Raw genomic sequence first — 26,446 nt, 5'->3', positions numbered from 1 at the left:
CTTGTTGGCCAGAATTTCTTTGTGTTTACTCGTCTGATTCTAAAATTCTAGCTCCTATATCAATTAACGCAGTGGCTTGAAACTTGAGGCAGATTTTTTTTTAATGATTTAAAACAGATCTGCGAAGAGGGGGAGGGGGAGGGGGAGGGGGGGGCAATGAAAATTTTTCCGTCCCCGAAATAAGGACCACCCTAACGTATATCTATCCATCAACGACTGAATACCTCCCGAGGGATGAATAGAAATGTCAATTTTCTTGTTACGAGGCTCTTATTATTCCTGTTGATTTTTTCGTTTGATATCCAAAACGTTGGAAAGTTTATTTGCGACGATATCGATTAAAATTATAATTACACGTAGACGTTGTTAGAAAGAGAAAACATTTATTCTTCTCGAACCGATCACATCATTATTATACAAGTACAGCCCCTTAGGTTGCATAAATATTCATCGCAAAATAAGTTTCCTCGTAGTTTAAAAGAATAATGATAATGATAATGGTGATAATTCATTCCGTGCAAGGTTAGAATTGAATATGACAATTGATAACCGCGGACTCGACTGCATTTGTACAATTTGAAATAAAATTCAGGAAAATGATGGTTCATATCTCGTATAATTTTACTGCCCGTTAATTTATTCATCATCATTTCCTTACTCATTCATCGGATCATCTACGCGGAGCGGTATTCAGCCTAAATGGTACAATCATGATGAAACTGAATGAACCGAATGAAAAGAATATCAAAAAAAAAATTGTCATAAAATAGCAGTTTGCGTGACTCGAGAACCTTTCTGTCTGTTTCGCTGTACCATCAGAAGTGCAGTCAGGTAACGAGCGTAGCCCAAAATCCATCAATCATATGAAACGATCGTAAAATGACGTTTAAACTTATCGATTTTCAACTAAACCAAATAATAACATGTGTGAATAAACAATTTCGTAACAACATCCAACGCAGCTTCTGCGCAAAATTTTCAACGACACTTAAAATTCTTTCTTTCAAGTTAGACACACTTCATTACTCATGCGATCTTCGATATTGATGGTTTTTGCCTAGCTATATGGATGTTGCATGATGTTTTGTATTGCCTCGTGAAATTCCCACAAAACAATCGCACGCACGCACACGCACGCACACACACACACACACACACACACACACACACACACGCAATTTTTTCCATCCCTCTAGTCTCTCGCTTTCGGGTAGAGAAGAAATATCCTAACCTAAAAAAATGAACGAAATGAAAGCGGTTCTTTTGCTATTTCTTCGCGATGTACAAGATTTTTTTTCGAAAATTTTGAAAATCTTAACATTGATACATCATCTGCGTTTATTAGGTCGAGCATTTGGCAGCTCATATTCTATGCCAGATCAATACATCCGTCCGCAACGAATTCTATACTATCGGCGTCACAGGCTCGTCTGCTTCCGTTTTTCTGTCCTTTCCTTGAAACTCGTTGACGAACGATACGCATCTAAAAATCTGTAAAAAAAACAAAACAAACGGAATTAAAAGTTTAAAGTGGATTTGGAATTCTTCAAAATTTACCGAAAATCAAGATTTTCCTCCGGCTTTCAAGGTACCGGTCAGCGAAAATGAAAAACGAAAACACACAACGTAAAAAAAAAATTCAAATTCAACGTTTCATGCAAGGGTTTGGCGACTGATCAGTTATTTAGCCCGCGGCAATGTCGCTGCCCCACGTGCATAGACCTGCAGTGGCGCATAGATAGCCAAGTTTAATGTAAAAACTGATCACGCGCGCGCTGTGGAGTTCACAGAGTGAAAACGGATAGTCTCGATCAGACTCGGTAATATCGCTGCACTAGACGGTTCATGATATATAAACAGCCATTTGCTTATTTGTTTCCGTCTCTGACTTTCGTTTTCATATCATTATTATTATTATTGTTGTTGTTGTTGTTGTTATTGTTATATATGAGACATTTGTCGGTACCATGTATCGAGAAATCGTTAGTCACGAGTATTAAAGCCTGTTACGCCCAAGTAGCTGCGGGTTGAAAATGGCGGTTGAACTTTTAATTACTCTTTATCGTTTGTGTGTGCGTGTGCATGTGTGTGTGTGTGTGTTTGCGAATTTTGTTTTTAGTTCATCCAGTTTTCATTGCAATTCATTTATTTTTTCAAGTTAAGTAAAATACACTTATGTTCGCACGTAGTGTAATCATCTCATACTATGTATAACATGTTAATTTGAATATTAATTTATATTCCGTATTCGTGACGTACGTTCGTTTCAAAGTGCATAATTTATACAAACACAAATCCCTTTGTTTTCACAATAATATCTTATTTACACACACGTGCACTACATACACAGAAAATAATATCTGCACCCGATGAAAAAAGAAATTTAGTCATCACCTCAATTTTCGATGCTGATTTCTTCTCTCTCTCTCTCTCTCTCTCTCTCTCTCTCTCTCTCTTTCCCTCTCTGTAATTGTTTTTTTCCGTTTCTTCCTTGAAATTCTTGTTCTAGTTTGACCATTAATTTTCCATGCTCTATGAATATTTTCATGCGTATATACCTATATACTACACACATATCTTTAGGTGTATAATACACATAATATCGTTGGCGAATGCATTCCTTAATATTATGAATTCTCCTCAAATACCATGAACAATAATTCTTTTTTTTTTCAGCTGTTGTCAAGAATAATTATATCGATTCGGACCTCTTTTCTTTTAAATGCAATTGACGCTGGAGCGAAAGAAAACAACAGCAATATCAGCAAGCTATAAATAATTGTACCATAAAGTCACTTTACTTGTTGAGATATATAGGTACATGAACATTCATTCACGTACCTTTTGTTTTTACAAAAATTTTCGAGCACTTTTTTCAAACAGCAAAAAATATCAAACCCAATTATGGGGCTGAAAAATTGGAAGATTATAATAACAACGACTGAAATTAGTTTTCTTTCAAGTTCTCAGATGAAGCTACGTGAATGATTTTAAATTCTGACAAGGAAATATCTTAGTTGAAGAAGAATTGTTTTTCTTTCGTCGCGTATTGTTCTTGGTATTTGATTGTCCGTCCCTTTTTCTGTTTCTTTTTTGTTGTTGTCGTTATCGTCGTTGTTGTCGTTGTTTTTTCGTTGTTTTTTTTTTTTTTTTTTTTTTTGAAAAAATATTTTTTAGGTGTTGGTGTATATATTTCACGTGTCGAGGAGGGTTCAGTTGCCGAACGAGCTGGACTCCGTCCCGGCGATACGATTCTCGAAGTGAACGGTATCCCATTCCGTGCAGTGACCCACGAAGAGGCTCTCAAGGTGAGCAAGGGCTTGAGAATAAAAAAATAATTATTAACATTTACTCAATATAAGTATTGCTGTATTTTATTTGAAATATTTTTAGCGAGTAATTTATTGCCCCGGTAATTTGAAAAGTAATTGCTCGTGAAATCGGAAGACAGAGAAAGAGAGAGAGAGCGCGAGAGGGGGGGGGGGGGGTGATTCACTCTCTTTGGTGAAAGAGAGCAGAAGATTAGTCGGGGGTCGATGCCGGAGTGGCTTCGGAAGACTGATAGCTCGAGGAGCCGCTATCTACCCACTGTTCATATACTGATGGCCCATTGTCGGGCTCTTTTGTCTCTGGCCCTCATACAAGCGTCTGCTACACAACTCACCTGCTCGCTTGCCTACCTTTGGTATAAGAGAACAGCGAATGAGAGACTGACGAGCGTATCGGCAGCCCTCTAGCACCGATTACCGACGCTTAAGTGCCAGCAGCCATCCCCGAAACCGCGATGCTATTTTAGTTGGGACTAGGGGAAATAAACCCCAACCCCGAATGGCTGTCCCTCTTTCTTCTCTTCGCCGATTTTCCTCCCTCTAGTTATACCCTCGAAAAATTTCAACCCTCGAATAATAATATCGACTGCAGGAGGAATTTTCCTCATGCTCTCAGCTTCTGCTCTGTAGGGTAGTTTAGTTTTACTGTTTACAGCTTCTCCTACGGTTTGGCGTCTCGGCGCCAGTCGTCTCGGCGCCTAGCGCCCCCGCGTTGTTTATATATCCTTACACCACGGGCTCCCGGATAACGGGTGGCGGCCGCGCACTGGACCCGTCAGTCGATCTTGCAGCGTGATTCCTTGATCTCAATCGCTGTTTTATGCTGTCTTTTTACCATCAGCTTGTAGCATTTGTCGAGACGAATCCAAGGACTCCTTGATCACCTGTTTCCGACAACTGAATGCCGAGATATTGCAAGTTCAAACTTCGGCGAAGGCCGTGCTAGTCTAGCATGCTGGTCGACCAGCGCATGCTAGACATCTTAGAACCTGCACTTCAGCCCAAGTTCAAACCGCAATATCTCGGGACTTTATGGACGGAATACGACGAACAAGGAGTCGTTGGATTCGTCTGAATGCCAGCTTTCACGTCGTACAGATGCGAAAATCTGAAGAATTGATTTTCCTGCAATAAGTAATCCACGTTTAAACACTAGTCGGTTCATACACAACGGTTACAAATTCATAGAAACTATACCTGCTCGCCATAGAACATAGGACACCCAGTGGTTGATCACGGGCTACCCGTTTAGGCTACAAACGTTAACCCGGTCCTCTTTTTACCATGTATAAAGCTTCCTGCAGGGAGGTAAGATAAATATTTCATGGTGTTCAAACACGAGTTTCCTTACGTTACAAACTACCAACTCCGACCTCATATACCGTTGAAGTCTAATCAAAATTGAGCCTTGATTTAAGTGCGGATCAAATGCTCTACAGCTCGACGGTGTCGCGTCGATATCACTGAATATTTTTTTTTTTGTCCGATTGAGTATGCGACCATTGATAAAAGGTAGAACCACATGAACGGAATTTAATTCACATGCCTATTGAGTTATCCAGTACTCTTATAATCATAAATTCACAAACCTAAATAGGATGAACCGCATAATGATAATAAAAATCTATAATCCGCGGCAAGAGATAAAATTTTTCCGTGGAAATTTAATGAAATATTTCATCGCAGAGCAACTCGCTTCAAAAGCCCTTGTTCCGCATTCCTTGCCATACATATATATCTATATATTTACATATAGGCATATACATACATACCTAGGTAGAATATAGATATAAACAATGTATGTCACACACCTACCTCCTCGTGGTATCTTGACAGAAGAGTCACGAAACGCGAAGTGAAATTACCTACCCCTCTTTCCTGTTCGGTTACTTACAAGTATATTCGTGATTAAGGTAAGCTTGGAGCAGCTTTCATACCATCATTCCATACAAAGTCGGGCACACGGCTAGGTTCGCCGTTTTAGGGGAGTTCAGCACTTTCCGTAGCATAGATATCGATCTGTACGCTCCCCGTGACGTCATATCCTGCTTATCCTTGACCGAACTCAGGCTCATCCTTATAACCACTGCGGCAGACACCGTTTCTACTTTTCTTCCTCATCATTATGTGTCTCACTTCAATTCGCCTCTCCTCATCAACCTATATTACTTTTAACACGTTATTATTGGCTCATTCTAGATGCTCAAATCCTGCCGGACGCTTAGCATGACAGTTCGCGGGCCCGCATTGGACCCTCGATGTCGAGGAAGTCATCCCGGGTGGTCGGCTTCCGGTCGGCAGCAATCCTGCAGCTGGATGGACCGCCAGGGTCGTCCGGCTTCCCCTCCGCCTTTGCACAGCCGAGATGGCCGCTACGCGGCCCATAGAACGCGGAAAGTCGAGCTCTGCATCGAACCTGGACAGTCCTTGGGACTCATGATTAGGGGGGGCCTAGAGTATGGTCTAGGAATCTACGTTACCGGCGTGGATAAAGATAGCGTCGCGGATCGGGCAGGACTTCTGGTAAAATCCTCGTTTCTTATCACCTCTGACCGTGTGCTCTTCTCTTCACGGTCTTTGGATTCAACCTTTTCAGATTGGGGACCAAATCATCGAAGTCAATGGTCAGAGTTTTGAGGAGGCGACTCACGACGAGGCTGTCCAGATACTGAAGACCAATAAACGCATGAGTCTGGTCATCAGGGACGTGGGAAAGGTTCCTCACTCCTGCACAACTAGTCAACCCGTCGTCGTTCCTCCGTCTCGGTACCAGGAGCACGATCCTCTTCTACTGGACAGTCCGGCCATCCATGGAAATCATCGGCCGCCCAGTCCGGGGTAAGAATATGAGGTTTCATTTCAGAATCACAAGCATAAATCAAGTCGTCTGATCAATATCTGTTCACAATGTCAACACATTATCTCAGAACCGGTAGTGCCGAGTGGAGGAATCGCGCTCTTCATTCAGCGACTGCCGCCATGGTAGAAGAGAAGGCCAGGGTAGTCCTTGCAAGGAGTGAAAGAGCTGCACTGTCGCAGCTCCTTGGCGACTACAGGAGTCGCCGGTTGACCATCGAGGACCTCGTTGCTAGTCTGGGCGACCTTTTGAACACCCATGAAAAGCTCACGCTTCTTACCGAGCTCAGAGAACTCGTTGACGGAAAGGATCGAGCTGCCTTTGATGACCTCGTTTACAGACCAAGGACCAACGTGACACTCGGCAGGGTATGGATTGCAAAAAAATGTGATTGTGATACTGGCGATGGATCTCTTTCTTGGAATAGAATACTGCACTGACTGTATTGTCACCTTTCGTTACCTAAAAGTGTTTCAAAGGTTTGAATACAGTCAGTGCAGCCAGTAAAGTTTGATAAAAATTACTGCGACACAGACTCGTAGATTGATTGCTTTCCGAAAGGTCCTGAGATTCAAATCCATGCTGACCAAATTGGTACAAAGTCATTTTCTCAATCAGATTTTCCAGAAACTTCGAGTTTACGCATGATGATGATTATGAAGAGGAAATTAGTCTCATTCAGCTTTGACTGAAATCACCATGCATCATATTTTCATGTTACTATGTAGTAATATTTATTACGACTTCGCCTTTAAAAAATAGAACAATGACGGAGAACAGTTGATTTTGGATTTCAGAGGAAAGGTGATAGGACGCATTCTGATCTCGTTGTGACGCCGTCGATTCACGATCTTCCGGTGAGTAATCCCAATCATTCTATATAATTCTAACACCCGATATCTAGGAGAAATTTCCCACATGTTTTTAGGTAGGTTAAGAGTGGACCATGAGAAATCACACTTCTTGTAAGCTTGTTATATCTGTTCTTGCCATTATTTGACTCGAATTGATGCAGTTTTTGGCAACTGGAAAGTAACAAAAATTAACCTATCACCGAAATTAAATTCGAAGCGCGTAAAACGGCGGACATATTGATTTCATTAATCTGATTTTCATTCCTCCTCGATTCCGTTACAACAACAACATCACAAAGGATTCTCAAAATGGCTGTGATACTTCCGGTAATTCTTAAACGAAGTCCTTATTCCGCTGACATGAAAACACGGTTCATTCCTAACACTGAGATCGTAAACATACTACTGTCGACTATATATCTACCTGCAGCAGCCATTCGTATTTCTGTCCATATACGATTGTCCGCCTATATTATGTACTACACGCTCTGTAGTAACTATCTACTGAACTATTTATCTGTTTATTACATGTTACGTATACGTATAATACATATTACGTATACGTATTGTATACTGTATACCTATTACTGCAGTGTTAGACCTATTTATCAGTCTTCTCTCTATTCAATGTATACTACCCTATTATATATACTAAAAATTATATACTAGCAATGTGTCCCTGGCACTCTATCCGTTCATTTAGTTTTTTTTCTCTCTCCGTATACTTTTGCCGTTTATTTATCAATTGTTATTATTTCTTTCCGTTTCATTTTTATTATTATTATTATTATTATTATTATCATTATTATTGTTAAACATGTTATGAACCCGGTAGTGTCCCATATTTATATACTTATTATGTATACATGAAAAAAGTTTGGTCAATGTTATTTTTTTCTCTCTTCATCTTCTTCGGCTTTTTCAAATAATTTTTGTGTTTTTGTATTTACTTATTCATTAGTTTTTTCGAACTTTGAGTTTTCCTATGTTCGATGTAAAATTTTTGAAAATACGACGATTGCCTTGTTTCTAACATTGACCATTCTTTCAATTGTATATTAGGCTCGATCTTATAGTTTCAACTCTTATACTCTCTGTCTTGATAGATGTCACCTATCAGCAATATATATATATATAAAAAAAAAACAAATTAAATCAAATGGTGAACGTGAAAAATAATGAGAGAGTGAGTGATCGAAAGTAAGAAAGAAAGAATGAAGCAGCGAATAAGAGGATGGAAGATACAAATAAACGAATAAATATCTAAATTGTTATTCAGTTTTGATAATATTGTTATTATTATTATTGTACTGTATCCAAAATTCGTTATGTTCGTCATCGTCTGGAGAGGTGCACGAGGGGATCGAAAATATTTCATAAACAGGTTACATGTTACAAAATCGAGGATAGATCACGGCGAAAAATTAATAAATATCGAACCTCCGGAAATTTATTGCAGTTTTTTAAGGTGGAATAATAAATTAGTAAGAAAGAAAATGAAAATTCGTATCTGACTTATCACGGAATTGACTATAATGACAAGTGACAATATCGACAAATGACATTTCAAAATTCACAGTTTCGCATAGTAGTAAAAACCATTCTTCCTTATTTTTTCTCACGCATAATATCGGTACATCGTATTCATACGTATAACTATGTATATCATACATATACATATACAATATACATAATGCCTTCGCAGTAAAATAAAGCATGCAGTATATTTCTTGCATCATCTGTCCAATTGTATTGTATTTAATGTTTTAGCTCACTGTATTCATTTTCATATTTACTTTTATTATCATTATTGTCATAATTCTTAAAACGGTTGTTTACAATTTTTCTAAAGTTAAAACAATAGTAGGTATTCAACTTCTGTAAAATGTGAGTCAATAAAACAAATAACAAACTAAACCAAAATGACTATAATGATAATAATTATGGATAAAGGATACGTTGTAAATTGGATGCATCCAGACTTACTCAATAATGCTTTTTCTGCTTTCATGTTTTTTTTTTTTTTTATTTCGTCTGAAAAGTTCTTTATATCTTCCTGAATCTTTTGTCAACATGCCGCATGTTTCCCACCCTCATTCCTATAGTAGTTGGGTACTTGGGTAATCTTTTAGCATATAAAAAATTATAGCCCATAGCTATTGTAGTATTTCAACCTATTTATTATATAATCCTGTTACATATAAGATCGTGATAGACAATCATCTATACATAGTACGGTGGCCGTTATTTTGGTAAAAAAAAAAAAAAAAAATTCATTCAATTTTTCAAAAAAATCAGTGTAAAGTTTGAAGACGCTCGGATAATTTTAACTTGTGTCACCACGGGATTGAAATCTTGAAGGAAAAATTACCATTCTCAAATATTTATTACACAAATAATAACAATTGACAAATTCAGAAATTTGGCACAATCATTGAAAAACTCCTCGGAAAACTTGAAAAATTGAAAATACTTATATTTATTATCTTTGTAATATTTATAAGTAGAAAAATCACAGCTTAAAGAATTTTAGATTTTTTGGATCATTATTATGTGTGTAACAAAGGTTTGAGTATTAGTCATTTTTTATTTAAAATTTTGATCGCCGGGTGGCACAAGTTCAAATTATCCGAGCGCCTTCAAACTTATAAACATTTATTTTTCAAACACCTTTATTGAATTTTTATGAAAGGAGTAAAAAATTTTGTTCAAAGCTAAAATAACCCCAACCCTAATTCCATAGTACATGAGGAACGTGTAAATAGATTTGCCGCATAAATAATCAGTTATACAACAACAAACGATAGAAAAAAATATTATACTTCGCATATACGATCACGTATATAATTTGTGTGTGTGCCCATTTTTTATTTTTTTCTTCATCAAAACTATTTCAAAACAACTTCAAACATCAGTGCTTTGGTTTTCGTTTTCCAGGAAAGAAAAGAATTCTTTTCTGTTTTACACACCAAGGAAAAAATACCGTTTTTGAAAATCGAAATTCGAGTTTTCATTACGTTGAACAGATTTTTATTCGTTTACACCGGTTACCTGAAAATTTCACGTGACAAACGAAATCAAGCTCAAATTGACCAGTTACTCTGCATTTTGAAAATTCTTTCCGCGGGCCATCAACATATTATATACGACTACTACATTTTTGACTACTACAATTTTTTATAAAACATTTTTGATTATTCTCTTGGAAAGAAGTAATATATATATATATATATCAATCCCTTGCCATCCTCGCAATCTACGCGGCGTGTTGCAGTGTGCCCGAGCTTTGCTGTTTCTTTTTGCCATTCGTTTATTTTCACTTTTTTAAATCATGATCTAATATTTGATTCGTCATTCCCGGTATGTTTAAGTCCATAAAAGTGTTATCCAGATTTGTGTGACATCGAGAATATCTACAAAAGTATCGGTGGTGAATTGGAACAGAATGAAAAAAAATTCTCTTGTCACAAACTTGTCTAAATTACGAACGCATGTAGGAGAATTTAGTTTATGGAATACGTCTAAACGAGACATGACCGAAGATAAAGGAACTAGGCGTTATGGAAAATTAACAGATAATGAAGAGTAAAAAAAGGAAAGAGAGAGAAAGAAGAGACAATGATTCAAACTCCAAAAAAGAAATCCAAAGCTCTGGCTCTTTGCGCGGCCCTGTAACCCCCCCCCCCCCCATCCGGTTTCCCAAATACCGTACTTGAGGAAGACCGTGTTTACCGGATATGTGATGTAATTTCTCGCAGAGAGGCGGCGGTGGTGGCGTTGGCGGGAACGCCACCGGAAGTTGTTGTCGACCTGCGAGGCTCGTGGACGTCGAAGGAGATCCCCTAGGAGTTACGGGACCCCTTATACCGAGGGAGGGCCAGGGGGAGTATAGGTCACCGAGCGAGGACAGCGGCCTCGGAGCAGACATGCCCAGGAGCAGGTCGAAATTACATACAAAAATCAAAACACAATTAATCAAAGAAATTTAGCTCCCTCATGACACTCAGTTTTCCCCTTTTCTCATTCACTGATCAAACCATCGTCATATTTTTTGTCGCAAAAGAAAACAAAAAACATCGGGCCGTTTTGGACTCTGTTGAAACACAAGAGTAGATATAATATGACAGTTTTGGATTTGGTTCAAATTTTCGCCACCAGAGGACACGACGAAAAGTTTCCAGAGAATGAAAAAAAGTTTTCCGAAAATAAAATTCCTGTTTCATTAACGCATGAAAAAAGTTTTCGGAATACTTTCTTTCATCTCTGGAAAACTTGTTTTCATTTTCTGGAAACTTTTTGTTACACCCTCTGGTGGCGGAAATCGGAATTACATTCAGAACTTTCTATTATATCTACTCACAGCTGACGCGGTTTTGGACTAGAAATACTCCAGCTACTTAGTCAGAAACATCGGGTTATGAAAGCGTTGAAGCTTCTCGGCGGTCAAAGTTGTGGTGTGAGTATACATGTTGTGCCTAGAACTCCTACGGACGCCCCTTTATTCGAGGTTAAGGTCTTCAAGTGAGATGTGTACCAACTGTCTAAAGAAATCCCTATATTGCTAGGGAATTATTTTTTTGGCGGACGCTACCCTGCTCGGTAATGTCATCATGTATAGTCGTGGTGTGAGTTATTTAAAGTCCCGATAATTTTTTCCCCTCGCAGAATCAACCTCACAACAATTAATCACCACCGATTTAGGGTATTTTAGCGCCGTTGGTACACAACTTACTTAAGTCCAGTCCAGCGCGAGAGAGAAACTTTTTTGGAGAAAGAAGCTGCACTTCTAGGTACACCGTGTTATATTCACACTATGGTCAAAGTGGACAGAAATAACACTGATAACGAAAAAGAAATCGGACGAGGTAAATCGAAGGTCGCTTGTTATCGACAGTCTGAAGTCGGTGAATAATCGCTGTTGGTTAAATACGGGCGTTGCGGAATATGTCACAAATGTATGTATGTACCTACATATGCAGACTTATTTCGGGTTCGACGAATTGGGCCAAAGCAAATTATTATTAAATCGATCGGTACGAAGCACTGTGTGGGTATGGAATAGGGTCGAATGTGGGTATCCACAATATAAATACCCGCCAACCAACCCTGTCGGGCACATGTGCCTGGTTTGTTACTCGTCACCCGGGTAACTCGACGAAACAAATAGATTTACCCGATTCTGTGCAGTCGCCCCGTGGTCCTACGTACCGAATACCACGGTTTTGAATTACCAAGAGCTTTACATTTTTTTCCCGAAGCCTACCCAACCACTACTTATTTATTCACTCGATCCTGCTTCGTTTAATTTTTCACCATCCATCCATTCATTCGTTCGATCGAATCGTTCTTACATCGCATTTCCCGTACCACGCGGTTCATTGAAAAACGTACACTCATGGAAATTCGATTTTAATTTTATTCTGATTCTGATTCCTATTATTTGAAATTGTGTTTTTTTTTTTTTTTTTTTTTCTCACGTTTACTTTTTGCTTGTTCGATTATTTTATCAAGACGTATGTACCTCGATATTGCAGGGTTATCTACATCATGTGCTCAATACTGTCCCTTTATACTTTTACCGGGTGAGATTATGACGATCACAATAGAAGTAGTCAACGCGACAAGAATTTTGAAGAGAAATAAAAAAGCTCGATGAAGATGTATTAGAAACTGATTATTGAATTCGTTAAAACATTTGTAAGCTATCTAAAAATGAAAGCAAAGATCGAGCGAGGGGATAAGAAGTAGTTTAGGTGGATAGACAGACGACGGGGACGGAGTAATAATTTTGGGTATTGCAGAGCTGGCTGCAGACGAAGCCAACAGCACCAAGTCGCAACCTCAGACCTCGCCCTCTCCAACGATGACGAGTGCGACAATCAGGTATAAACTCCAATAAACAACAACAACAACAACAACAACAAAAAAAGAAAGAAAGAAATGAAAGCAATAGCATTCGTTCATTGTTCGTAACTAGCGAGACGTAAATAGACTAGCGAAACGATGTATAGAAAGTACAATCTAGTCTAGACATAAGATAGTCTTCTAACATAGCCTATGAACATTTGTAACAAGCTTTATCCCAATCCTGTTTGCTGCTATTCCTTGTTACTTCTTTCCTTGGCGTTTGAAGAGTAATAGAAATTGATTGTTGCAGGACTACGAGGATGAGGCTGAAAATGATCGAGGACGAAGGCACAGCTCACCTGGAGGTTCCCGAGGGAACACCAGGGACTTTGGACACCATCATTTGCACGCTGATAATTTGGTGAGTCAGTCTGCTTCCTTCTTAAGAATTATTTCTTCAGTTTATATTTTAATTCCTTTGATGGAAATGGGAAAGTGTGGAGAAAAGTAAATGTAAACAACCGGCGAAAAGTTTAAAAAAAATATGATCAAAAATCTGGTTCTAACGTATAATAGCCTATGTGTATGTATATGAAAACAAAGCCATAGTAGAATTTGATGTTATCATTCATGTGTTTTTACGTACATTGAATTCGTTGCAAAAAAATAAAAAAAGATCGAGAGTACGGTACTAACAACAAGCGTGAGGCGCCTGCGCCTCTACCCACACGGAACCTAACCTCTAATAAACGTACCATGGAAATCCATGATGGATATGGAACACCACCGGATTAGACATCCGTTTGAATCGAAATGAAATACATTTGAGTTCTACTAGCCCTAGAGCGATAGACTGGGGGAGATGAGAACCTTAAAAAATGAGGTTTTCGCTGATTTTCATAACTTTGTTTGTCGTCGAATGGATTTTTTGCCAATTAAACTTCGATGAAACTGATTTCGCTATGCGTCATTCTCTTCCTGATCAAAAAACGAAAAGATTCATCTACTTCCGAGTCCCATTATTACTTTGGGAACGATTTTACGAACAAGACACGTGTGGTCTGTCGTTTTAGGGTTAGAAATCCAAATGTCCGCGTGTTATACATCTAGTAGAATTCTAACCGATATCCACACGGATATCCATTAGAGGTCTTAATGGATGCTCTTCGTGTCCATTATTTATGTGCACCTCGATCTTGTAAGATTTTACAGATCTTGTAGATCTTCTATATGTAGAGTTCTACTATATATCCACTTAGATCTTCATTTGAAAAATCATGGATTTTGTGGAGTCCAAGTAAATACATTCAATCGACGTTACTTTTATATCATCCACCTGTAGTACCTTCACTCATGTGCATGGATTTTCATGGACATTCAATGGATATCCATCACCGGTTTTGATCTGACCGTAGATATTGTGGATTTCTGTAGATGTCTATTAGAGATCCACTATGGATATAAGTCTTTTATGGAGTGTGGGTAGCGGCGGCGTCTCTAACTACGAAGGACATTTAAGCGTTCGCAATATCAACAAACTGTTGTTTGAAAAGTTATTTTTTATTCTCGTGTTTAAATGCGATTCGGTTTTAAAAAATTTTCATCATTCATTCTAGAAGAATGCCTATTATGCATATAATTATCACATAGTATCATCCCTAGGGAAGTATAACGTAAGCTAGGCAGTGTTGGTTATGTGCTAAGGTTATGTAGGCCAAATATTGTCATACCATCGTTACTGCATATTATTTATAATTAGAGAGTTACCCCCTACTTAGTTAGATCGTTGAGTAAATAAAAACAATATTAGTAGATAAGTGAACACGAAATTTTTATTTTTCATATTTTCACAATCGTTGATATAAATGAGTTGAAGAATAATTTAATGAATGTATAGCTTTAGGTAATGTAAAATATATTAGCTATACTCGTTATGATATAACGCGTACCGTGAACCCTTGTGAAGTTGACACCCCATTTTGGGAAAAATTATTTTTGGAAATTCTTTTATTCTTAGACATCTTGAATCTTCTAAAAGACTTATAGAGTTCCTGATAATTTTCAAAAATAGTTCCGGTCAATAAGGGTTTAACAAAATAATCCCAAAAATCGGGTGCCGACTTTACGGGGCACCTAATTCTCGGAAAAATGAGTTTTCTTTCGAAGTTCTGGATAGTACTTGTATAATTCTACAGTTTTACGCCCGTATGAAAAATAGTTCTAGTTATTCACCACTAACAATAAGAAAATTAAGAATAAAAAAAATGGGGTTTTTAAATAATGGTGTTCTAGCATTTTTTTTTTTTAAATCATTTTTCAGAACTATTTTTCATATGGGCATAAAACTGTAGAATTTTTCGAGTACCATTTAGAACTTCCGAAAAGACTAAATTTTCCGAAAGTGAGGTGACCCGTGAAGTTATCACCCCATTTTTTGGAATTGATTTTTGGAACCTTTATTGGCCGAAAACATTTTTGAAAATTATTAGGAACTCTTAAAACTCTGAGAAGATTTCAGAACTCTTGAAATAAAAAAAAAAAAAAAATTCAAAATGCGTTACAAACTTCACAGAGGTGTACTGTAAAACAAGCGACAATCTAACGATAACTTGAAAAAAAAAAAGTGAAGACGTGAATTATGAAAGTTGAGAAAAATCGCAAGATTGTCTAATGCAACTTGTACAAATACAAAAACGAACTTCGTGCAAAAAATCGATGACTTACAATACGAATTTCGTTTGTTAATGTTATTCGTAAATTTTCAAAATCAGCTACCCACCGTGAAAATTTTCACGCTGCCATAAAACGTACGTAAATTATGTGTCTTGCAGGTAAAATGATTATTTTTAATGTAAAATGCTACGACTAACTAACAATTAGTTCAATTGATTGCGTTCAACTTTCATCTACCGTCGATCGTAAGAGTTACTAGAGAAATTCAACGGCGACGATCGAGCCAAGCGTAACGAAAGCAAATATTTACAAAAAATAAACAAATAAATAAATAAATAAACAACACTGGAAATGATACAAATTTTATGAAAAATATGAATGTAAATACGGTATATAAGAAAGCATATTTGAATATATGTTGAAAAATGAGAAATAAATTTTACAACAATTTGAAAATATCTTATCATAGTTACGATTTATCGGAAATTTATATTTTCGCTTCTCTTAATATTCATCACCCGGCTTTGACGATAATAATTACAACGATAATAACACTCAGAGTTTATGTATTTTATACTTTTTATTTTTTCTTTTCTCAACAAACTTAATATACATTCAGGGGTATGGGAAGTATTTACAAGAGTTTTTTTTACGAGTATCGTACACATAATTATGAATAATATAGCCTTAAATACATAACGAAAGTATTTTTGATCGTCAAAATTACACATAAAACAGTAATACCAGAAACAATAATGACAATAATAATAACGCCATGTTATTTCCGTGAAGCGGAAATTAAACGTTGAAGCGGCTTGAATTGAAAAAAGACAAGAGAATTCTCAATCAAAGACTTGAGAGTAAAAAATGAATACGAATGCCAAAGTATAAAAACAAATCAAGAAATTAACAACAATCTGAAAATATACAATTTTGACCTAAGTTTCTATAAATATTATATATTATATACCTAATATACGTATATAATTCATACCTGGTAAAAACTATAATCATCGCGATACCGCGATTCAGAATTACGATTTTTGAAAATTTCTATTTGTTCTTTACGTTATTTTTTTTTTTTTGTTTTTTAAGTCTAATTGTAAGTATAATAACAAAACCAAGATCGATTCCTAGATTCATGATTATCATTAAAGCTTTTCCTGAAGCGCTTGCCGCAGTTCCTCCGTGGCTTTAGCCACATCCTGTAATCCTTGCCGGGAATGATGATGATGATTATGTTCAGTCCTGATCGTGACTCCGACGGTGTGTTGATGAGCCGTCGAATTCGATCTCCTCACCGAATTGTTGGTGCCAAATTTCGGCCGCGGTATCCTCACACGTTGCACGTCGCTCAGCCAGGATTCCATGACGTTATTCGATGAAAATTTGCTCTCCGTTGACGTTCCTCTGCCGAATTATTTCTGCGTTATGAAAAAACCCGCCGAATCTCCTGGTAACGTTTTATTATCCAATATTTGCCAAAATCTCGTGCCACAGACGCTGAAAAAGATAAAAATGATACAATTTACAACAGAAATTGAGTAAAAAATATTGTCAAATCTTTGCAAAATTTCATGCTATACTGATATTGAATCTGGAAAAAGGTTTTCAAATTTTCTGTTCACATTATTGTTTGTTGTTAGATTTTGTTGTCAATTTAAGTCTAGAAGAATGTTTCTAAATTTTCTACGATATTATACTATTTGTTTGCAATTTTTCACTGTTTTAATATTATAATATTGACATGATTTTACTGTTCGCTTGAGTCTAAAAAGGTTTCTTTAAATTTTTTATCGACTTCATTATTTGCTTTATATTCACGTTTTCACTATTGTTATATCCTATTTTCCTGTTTTGTTATTTGCCGGATATTTTTGTTCCTGTACGCGCGATCTTCAAAGCTAAGGCGGCATCATAGCTTAAGGATGATAAAGAAATCTGGGTCGAATGGTCATGCGGAGTTGCAAGAGGCTAAGGCATGACGAACGAACGCGGCGACGATGTCACTGGGGCAAGACGCGGTCTGACAAACAAGAGGATCGGTAGCTGAGTGGCTCGAGGAGGGGAAATCGGCACTGTAAACTACGTGCGTGATTTACTTAATTTCCTGTTTACCTTTCGTGATTTTTCAACTTTATGTTTCTTACAATTAGTTTTGGTTTCTCATTCGACTGACCTTTTTTTATCGCTGCCAATACCATTGAACTTTTTTTTTCTTCACTACGCGTATAAGTACGATGATGACATTCACCGTGAATTCTCGATTCGTTTTATTGCTTATTACGTTTCGTTTCTTTTTTTTTTTTTTTTTTCCTTTGTGAACCTCTAATTTCTACGTTTTTTTTTCTATGAATTTATTCGCTTCTTTTCTTTTTCTGTCTCATTAATGGTACAGATAATACTGATCGAAACTATAAGCACGCAAATATGACCTGGTGATAATTAATAATGGTAATAACAGTAATTGTAATAAAAATTGCTCAATAATTCGAATGTTGAACGCGAAGGTTCCGAAGAACAAAAAAGATCGAGACCTAATTTTACACACACGACAAATGCAGCAAGAAAAATATCGATCACGATCCTAAAACTGTTGGTGAACTTTCGTTTTTTATTACCATGTTTCTTAATTATTTGTTATTTTCATATTTGTATTTTATTTTCTTTTCGTTCTTGGTGAAATTTTTTAAGCCTACATTAATTATAAAATGACTAATAACCAGACAACTCTCGCAATTCGTGAATAAAATTAAAATCGACAATTCGAAGAAATAAGAATCAAGAATAAAACAAACAAAATTCGGAAGAGGAAGAGAAAAATAATCGCTAAATAATTTGCAAAACAAGTCTTATACCGCATAACGACGCATTAGGTGTTTAATATTTTGATATGTTGCGAAAATTTCAATCCGTACTCATATGTGGTTACGCAAGTATCTTGTATTATACACTATACATATGTACATTGGATGCGTTTCCGGTGTGCTAATATATCGGTATATAGACATACATTTATTTACCCAGCACACGTGTGACGATCAATGTTTGGATAACGGCCTGCAGTTTCACTGACCTAAGATCAACATGAATTCTGGCATACGTACAATATACAAATATATCCATGTGTATGTGCTGTGAATCTCACATGTAATATTAAACCGTTACGTGGTTGAGTTGAAAAGAGACCCGAAAGAAGAAAAAAAAAATCATAAAACATATAAACAATGTTGATAAAAAGTTTAATGAAAATATGCACGTCAGAAGCAAAAAAAAAAAAACAAATTTTATTACAACGAAATATATTATAAGTAAATCTGTATAAAATTTACGTCCATCAAAAAGTTTTTGTTCAATGAGAGAAGATGATAGTTGTGGTTTTAATTTCAAAATGGCTTTTTATCCCGATAAGTCTTATACGCAACGTTACAATTATGCGTTTCTATTTATATATACACCGTAAATAGATGATGCCATTATTGGGATCAAGAAAAATTTCATGCAAAATATACACGCGGATAGATGAGAAATACGCAATAATCGGTTACATTTCTATTTTCTCAGAGATCGATTAAAATGGTTATCATACAAATGCAATTGAATCTGTACCAAAAAAAAAAAAAACAAAGAAACTGTTATCAATCGAGAGAAATTCAGTGAATACCTGGTTACAGAAAAATGAGCGAAACTTAATGCGTAAAAAACTGACTTGGAATGAACTCATCAATCGCTCCTTTAAGAACAGTGTGCAAAAATGATTTCATCGATCGTAATCTCCTTCGAAACGGTAAATCGGTATGATTCAAGATGCGATCGATATCCTGCCGATTTTGAATAGTTTCAAGACAGTTTTCGTGTGGGATTGCAGGATGATGCATGCACGGCAAAGAAAATCGATTCAGCTTACTTCTTTCGTGGTAGAAATCCAACCGATCCCGTTGCCGATCTCGCAGCCGCAATGAACGTATGAATCGTGTATTTTTCGAAAGTACAAAAGCCGAACCGTTCCCGACGAGGATGGCGCAGCGACTGATTCGTGGCCGAGCGAGACATGACCGATCCGACGATCAGAAACTGGCAGCAGGAGCAGAGCCACCGGGCTGGGAACACCAGTCCGTTCTTTCGTTCAGGGCAAGCTGGATGACTTACCTGATCAGGTGCAGCGCCGGCGAGCGAGGTGATAGGGAGAGAGCGAGAGCGAGAGCGAAAACCGGCGGATAGACGAGGCTAGAAAAGAGAGAGGCTGCCGGTAGTCGTCAGGTGGGGGGCGGGGGGGGGGGGGGCAGGAAAGCGCAGGCATATGGCAGACTGACAGCGTTGCCAAGCCTTGTGTGCCTCCCAGAATCATTAGCCAGTGCGTATAAGCTCCTCGTCTTCTGCTCAGCCCGAACCGGAACGACAACCGAGAACCGATTCCCGGATCAGTAGAAGAAAAGAAAGAACTCATCACCGATCACGATCTTTCCGATCACGTACCGATTCCGGAACGTCACCGGAACCGATTCTCGAAAACGCTGATCGCGATCGGATCGGTAATACCGAGAAATCGGCACTCGAAATCGGGTGACATTTATACATAACTGCGTATTCGTGAATAATAAGAGGAAATGGAACGGGACTGGCACGATGCGACTTCCGCGGATCGGTTTTGAGCCGGTGATCCGAGGTCACAGCGGCACCCAACTTTCTTCGCGTGAGCCACTAACGAGGAGAGATGGCCATTCCTCAGCGGGTTAGTGACCGATACTCCTGAAAATGGGCCTGAATGATCCTCCCTCGGGTGTATAATGGAGTTGTGTATTCCTCTGAAAAAACGAGTTACTCACCGATCGAACCGATCCCAACGGTTCCGGCCCTCCTTTCAGTGCTGGCAGACTCGTAACCTATGTAGGTTACTCGGCGGAGGCAGATTACAACCGCAAAACTGCGTTTCTTCGTCCGATTTGATCCGGTTGCGAGAAGAATCGCGGCGGCCGGTATCTCCGATTATCCATCCGCAATCGGTGTCAACCTGCAATTAAGTTTCCTTGTTTCCATAGAATGGCCTTTATTCCAAGAACAGCAATTATTCGCTATAGCAAAAACATCTTTGCGGCTATTAACCGATTTAATAACCTTATCCTCCGTTGAAAAAAAAAAAAAAAAAAAAAAAAAAAACGGAAGTAACAGATCAATGGTTGAGGTATAATTTTTTTTTTTTTTTTTTTGCGAGCTATGCGCAGTGCATACAATAATACAGAACGTTAAACAGCTGTGAATAGAAGCCAAGAGAAAGTTCAGAGGATAACGATATATTGTCTCATACAATATCCAACCGCATAATTTGAAACGCGCTCGATCGTCGCCACGGCCGTGACAAGGTAGAGTTTTAGGTGAAATAATAATTAACAAGTTCATAAAAAGAGGAGCTAACCATTATCCTAAGCAGCTACGCACATGAATTCTGAGAACTTTATTTCCAAATGGAAGAAATCGACGAAAAATCTTATTCTAATCTTCATTCAAAAAAATTTCCATGTCACATATGTCCATGAATAACTTCATTAGATCCGACAAGATCATTCAGCATGGTTAATTGTATACCGTAAATTTTGATTACTGAACATCGGTGTGAATGACGTTGCTCAACCTCAGAGCTTCAAAAAACGTTGAAGAATCTGAAAAACTTTAAATCACTTGAACACAAATAATTGCAACGGACTGATGATTCATTTTACGAGTTCGAGTTAACTCGCCATGACTGCAATTAACCCTGTAACTTCAAATTACTTCAAAGAGCTGAGGATATAACTTGAAGCGACCCTACAACTTCAAAATTTGAGGTACATTGACCTGCTTTGAATATTGGTTAACTCCTCTTGGACTGCGAAGGCTCAGTGGAGTTTCTTCTGGTCATGGTACGGAGCAGGACGTGAATAAAAGGAGTATTCGATCAGTTTTCGAACCCTTCCGTATACCGTTGATTAATGTGCCGATGAAGTCTCATCGGGACCATGTGATCTTCGCGAAGTCCGAGCGACGAATTTATCGCAACGCGTATTAGAACGCCTAATGGTAATCCCAATAAGTCGGGCTAACAAGGACTGGTATTTCGGGGTTGTGTTGTGCTAGGAGAGCGATGGCGGTTGCGAGGGTAGCGACTCCGAGATGATGGGAAATGGGAGACGCGGCGAGAGGGATCGCGAAGAGGATGATGAGGACGAAGAGGGCAGGGAGGAGAGGAGCTCGGAGAGTGGCGGTGGGGGTTTCGGTGGGTGGAGGAATCACCTTCTCGGTGGCCTTACGCAGCGCGTCAAGTCCTGGTACTGGGGCGCCAGGCCCCTAGTAAGTTACAGTATCTAAAACAGTTGCCATCAATAAAACCAACCAACCAACCAACCAACCAACCAACCAACAAATCAACTGACGGCCAAAACTCTCAACCAAATATTAAACACGGCCCAGAGAAGTCTCGGCTCACGCACACACCAAACTTTCGATCAAAGGGTTGACCATTCAAGAATCCAGTTCACATCTGACCGCAGGACTTCACAAAGTCACAGGACTCGACATGATTTTAAATTACTTCAGGTCCTTTCAAATGACTTCCTCAGGTCTAAAAGCTTCATTTGCATTCCCGATTACTTCAATTTAATTAATATAAATTATCATGGCTTCGGATGGATTCCCGTGACTTCAAATGACTTCACGTGAATTTACCTGATATCAGATCAGTAAAAAAGACTTGAGTTAATGTGGATTCGTGTGGCTCCGAGTGACTTCGTGAAGTCGTGATACTCGAGTTAAATTCCAATGACTTGAGGTGACCTCGTATATGTTCATCTTATTCCAGGTGACTTCATTGTGAATTAAAATAACTTTTTCCTCAAGTGCAAAGCTGACTTCAAGCATGGTCAACCTATCGCTTTCGATGAAACTTATGGACATACCGTCACCCGCCGGCACAATACCACACACACTAAAACAGAGTAAACCAAATCACAACCGACATCAGACCACAGAGAAGACACTAATTATAAGGATTCTGGAGGGTGTCTCTTCGTCCGATTTCATCGATTTTATGACACTCTCTTCGAGTATGTCAAGAGAACTTTTACACTGTTTTACCCTCCAGTTTCCTCTTTGACGGGAAATCGTGATCACAGAATTGCTCAAGTATCATTGTCAGATGAACGGGACCAATTCAAGTTAACTTCTGTAAATGGGGCATGACGGATGACGTTCATGGTTCAAAGATACTTAGTGGTTCAAATTAAGTGAACGTGATCACTCGAATCGAGACATCTTGAATTATTACGCATAGGATGATGATATTGATGAACAAAGACACACGGAATGGATATATAAAAATTTAACACGATATAGCATGACTTCACTCTTACTATTAGATGATGTTTAGTTTTATTTTTCTTCTTTTTTATATTCTCAAAATTTATTATTATATATTCTTGTGCTATATAGAGATAGTGAGTAATACAATTTTATATACATAGTAATAGAGTGTGTTCGTATCGTTAGATGTCTTGCACATTTGAATGATAATCATTCAGTTTTGATAATCTATTTAAAAATATTATATTATACACCTTTTTAGCACGGTACTAGATGTCTTGGCATGCACGATAATAATTAAAATATAAGTATTAACAATTACTGTGAAGAGAAAGAATCGTGATAATGAAATCTCACGTCAAATCGGTTCAATTATTAGCATAGTTGATATAGTTTCTGTGAGACAAACGACGCGACGTGAATTTGATAAAATGAGAGAGAGTGCAGCTCAGTTCGCACCTATTATTATAATTCTGTACGTCTATAGACTATTGTGAAATTCATTCCCACGCATTGGAACTTTCTCGAAAAAAAAAAGAAAACGGACTGCCTCCACTGTCTCATCGAAAAGAGGCGCAACAAACTCTCGGGAATTTCACCATGCCGTTTCTTTGATTTTCATTATATATTGTGTATCTTGAGACTCGATTCGTTCAACCAGTTCGCGGATCTAGCGGAGAATGACTGATCGAGAAAGTATACAATTTGAATACATACGTTGAACCTGTTACTTATGTCATGCTACAATATGATAAAGTGCAGTGTGTGTTAGAAAATTCACGTTATTTCGCAGGACTCAAGGAGATCGAAGTGCGTACAAAGTAATCCAAATATCATGAAAATAAAAAATGTCCTAAACCGTATGTGTGAAGGGATGGACGTCAATTAATATGTATTATAAAATGCTTGTATATTATTATATATACGTGACACCTTCACTCTCCGAGCACAACCACACCCCACCCACCAACCACCATATAAACAGCCAACTATACTATATCTATGCAAGCATGATACTTTCATAATTTTATATTATATTGATACATGAATATTGAATATTACGTTGTACTAATTAAATGACTAATGAATATTTTTAATGCGTGCAGTTCAGTCTTCTAATGGATCGGTTATATTGATATTATGTATAATATATTATGTATACATACATACATATTCGTTTGTGTGAATTCAAATTTACATACAAGTATTTATTTAACGATACGGCAGTTTTCACCCTGACGACAAATTTTCCCTAATAATCAACGAGACATTTTTCCAACACACTATACGTAACCTGCGGTTTTTTTTCTTTGAGATTGTCTAACTTAACCTAAAAATTGTAAAACATTACTTCAACAAACTACTTAAATAATTATCTATAATAGTTACATCTTTCCACATTCTTGTAAAAAATCTGTTCTTTAAATAATTTAGAACCATTGAAATCTGATGAAACCTTGTAAATATTTTCGATTTCTGATGTGTTTCGGAACACTATTCGAATCCTTCGAAGTCCACTGGAATAATTTCAAATCGAGCGGATTCTGACGGTTATATAAGGTTAGAAAATAATTCGAAAATACTGAAATCGGATGGATTTATTCAAAATGTTTTTCCGTTATTCTGAAAATAATGATGTAGAGTCACTTCGAGTAAAAACCCTGTCATTTGGACCCTTGAATACTTCTCGTAGATTTGATTTTTTGGAGAAATCTAGAGCGTCGAGTGAGTCTGCCGATACTTCGTTGTTCCGCGAGCTGAGATACGTTGCGACGTTGGAAAACGTGTAGTTAACACCTTTGCAGGAACTCGCGCACAAACTATCTCGCAGCTTCGATATGCAGGAGGCACAGTTGCTGGAGGAAGTCGGATCCGGAAGCGGGACAAACGGCAGCGCGGGGTCCGGGCGTCCCCCAAGGCGTCATCACAGCGCCCAGCGGCTTGCTCGAGGTGACATGGCCGCCGGAAGAGAAGACGATGGCGCCCTCGTCGTGCCCGACCACCAGGGGAACCTTCGCATCACCGTCAGGAAGACAAAATCGATCCTCGGAATCGCTATCGAGGGTGGCGCCAACACAAAACATCCCTTACCCCGAATCATCAACATTCATGTAATATCCTAGTAATCTTTACTAATGAAACTAGATATAACGGGCAAAATATTTCTCACAATTTTTAATCAACGTAAAGAAAATTTCGTCACTTTTCATTATCTTTTACCCAATTCAAACGAGTTCAGAGATTTGGTAACAAGTTTGTAAAGCCTTTTCAGAGATCTAAACAAGCAATCGAAATCCGAGATGAATTTTCGCCGAGTAATTTAAAGTCAAATCAATATTTCTTGAAACTGATTTCAGAAATGTTTTGGAAAAATTTCAAAGAATTTGAAAACAAATTGGCTGGCTACATGATTATTATGGTAAATTCTGCCGACGTTTGAAAACTTTTTATATAATCTTGATAAAATCGCCACCATTGTTTGAATTATTATTATAATTAATAAAAATTAAATCTGTGAGTATATTTGGATTTTTTTTTTCGGCAATAGAGTGAGAAATAGATCTCCACCAGGAAAATAAAAAAATCAACAATTGCTTGTGTCGATTAGTGAAATGAATCAACTTTTCGATTCGTTTTATGTTTGGACAACAAAGTCAACGAGCCGATATCATTTTGTTTTTTTCTACATTACGTAGGATAACGGGGCAGCTTTTGAAGCTGGAGGACTTGAAGTTGGCCAATTGATCCTTGAAGTGGACGGACACAAAGTACAAGGTTTGTCAAAATAGATGTAATAATTTTTTGACGGCAATTTTAAAAACTAGAAGCAGAAAAAGACTCAGAATAATTTCCTTTTTTTTCAACGTCAGGGCTTCACCACCAAGAGGTGGCACGACTGATAGCAGATTCGTTTGCAAGAAGAGACCGCAACGAGATCGAGTTCCTTGTCGTCGAGGCGAAGAAGAGCAATCTCGAACCGAAACCAACAGCGTTAATATTCCTGGAAGCGTAGCAAGAGTCCCCCACCTCTGAGCCAGAACCTTCCTAGCTCTAAATATTGAAGGACGAGTGATTAATGCGTCCAGAAATCTCCTGGGTGATGAAATTTCGAAAAAAAATAATTTGGACAGAAGAAAAAAGGATTTAAAGAAACAATAAAAAAACAAATCGAAAATCGAATCACACCGGAGAGAAATTCGCAAATCAAAACAAAATTCGTTGAAAATATTCACTCGTTCGGAAGAATAACATCATCAGAGCTGGCCCAGGTGGTGGGGCTGCATGAATAATAATAATATAACTGTAATCATTAGATGAATTCAATATTGCACGGGAATTAATACATGCATAATATATTCTAAAATCTGCACTAAGTACGCTACTATGTTTACGTGACTGCGAAAAGATCGAAAGAAAACTTGAAGAACATGGTTGAAAAAGTGGACTGAGAGGTTAGAATTGAGTTGCAGAAAACCAAGAACCTTATTTACTGATGATTTTAAAATTACACATAGTGTCTGTGGATTGAAAAAGTAAACAGAAACGTAAATCGT

General features: G+C 37.7%; 2 protein-coding genes across 12 annotated transcripts in view; both read left to right on the top strand.

Moving 5' to 3' along the window:
- LOC124411854 (ral guanine nucleotide dissociation stimulator) overlaps window positions 1-1,437 on the top strand; it is a 42,111-nt gene extending 40,674 nt beyond the window's left edge. The window contains exon 8 of the mRNA XM_046891349.1: window positions 1,331-1,437. The gene's annotated coding sequence lies outside the window, so the exon portion shown is untranslated. The remainder of the gene's footprint in view (window positions 1-1,330) is intronic.
- Window positions 1-26,069, top strand: part of LOC124411853 (whirlin) — a 41,674-nt gene extending 15,605 nt beyond the window's left edge. For 5 of the 11 annotated variants that reach the window (XM_046891336.1, XM_046891338.1, XM_046891340.1 and 2 more), the window contains 13 exons: window positions 820-831; window positions 3,178-3,308; window positions 5,529-5,852; window positions 5,926-6,167; window positions 6,257-6,554; window positions 6,984-7,043; window positions 10,799-10,980; window positions 12,842-12,923; window positions 13,198-13,308; window positions 21,672-21,884; window positions 24,683-25,003; window positions 25,589-25,667; window positions 25,763-26,069. In XM_046891336.1, the coding sequence (XP_046747292.1) occupies window positions 820-831; window positions 3,178-3,308; window positions 5,529-5,852; window positions 5,926-6,167; window positions 6,257-6,554; window positions 6,984-7,043; window positions 10,799-10,980; window positions 12,842-12,923; window positions 13,198-13,308; window positions 21,672-21,884; window positions 24,683-25,003; window positions 25,589-25,667; window positions 25,763-25,905 (2,198 nt within the window). In that variant the 3' untranslated portion in view covers window positions 25,906-26,069. The remainder of the gene's footprint in view (window positions 1-819; window positions 832-3,177; window positions 3,309-5,528; window positions 5,853-5,925; window positions 6,168-6,256; window positions 6,555-6,983; window positions 7,044-10,798; window positions 10,981-12,841; window positions 12,924-13,197; window positions 13,309-21,671; window positions 21,885-24,682; window positions 25,004-25,588; window positions 25,668-25,762) is intronic. The other 6 variants (XM_046891342.1, XM_046891339.1, XM_046891341.1 and 3 more) reach the window with 5 other exon arrangements.
- The last annotated feature ends 377 nt before the right edge of the window (window positions 26,070-26,446 follow it).

The sequence above is a fragment of the Diprion similis genome, chromosome 10 (assembly GCF_021155765.1).
Source record: "Diprion similis isolate iyDipSimi1 chromosome 10, iyDipSimi1.1, whole genome shotgun sequence".
Taxonomy (NCBI): domain Eukaryota; kingdom Metazoa; phylum Arthropoda; class Insecta; order Hymenoptera; family Diprionidae; genus Diprion; species Diprion similis.
This window is presented reverse-complemented; position numbering and strand designations above follow the sequence as displayed.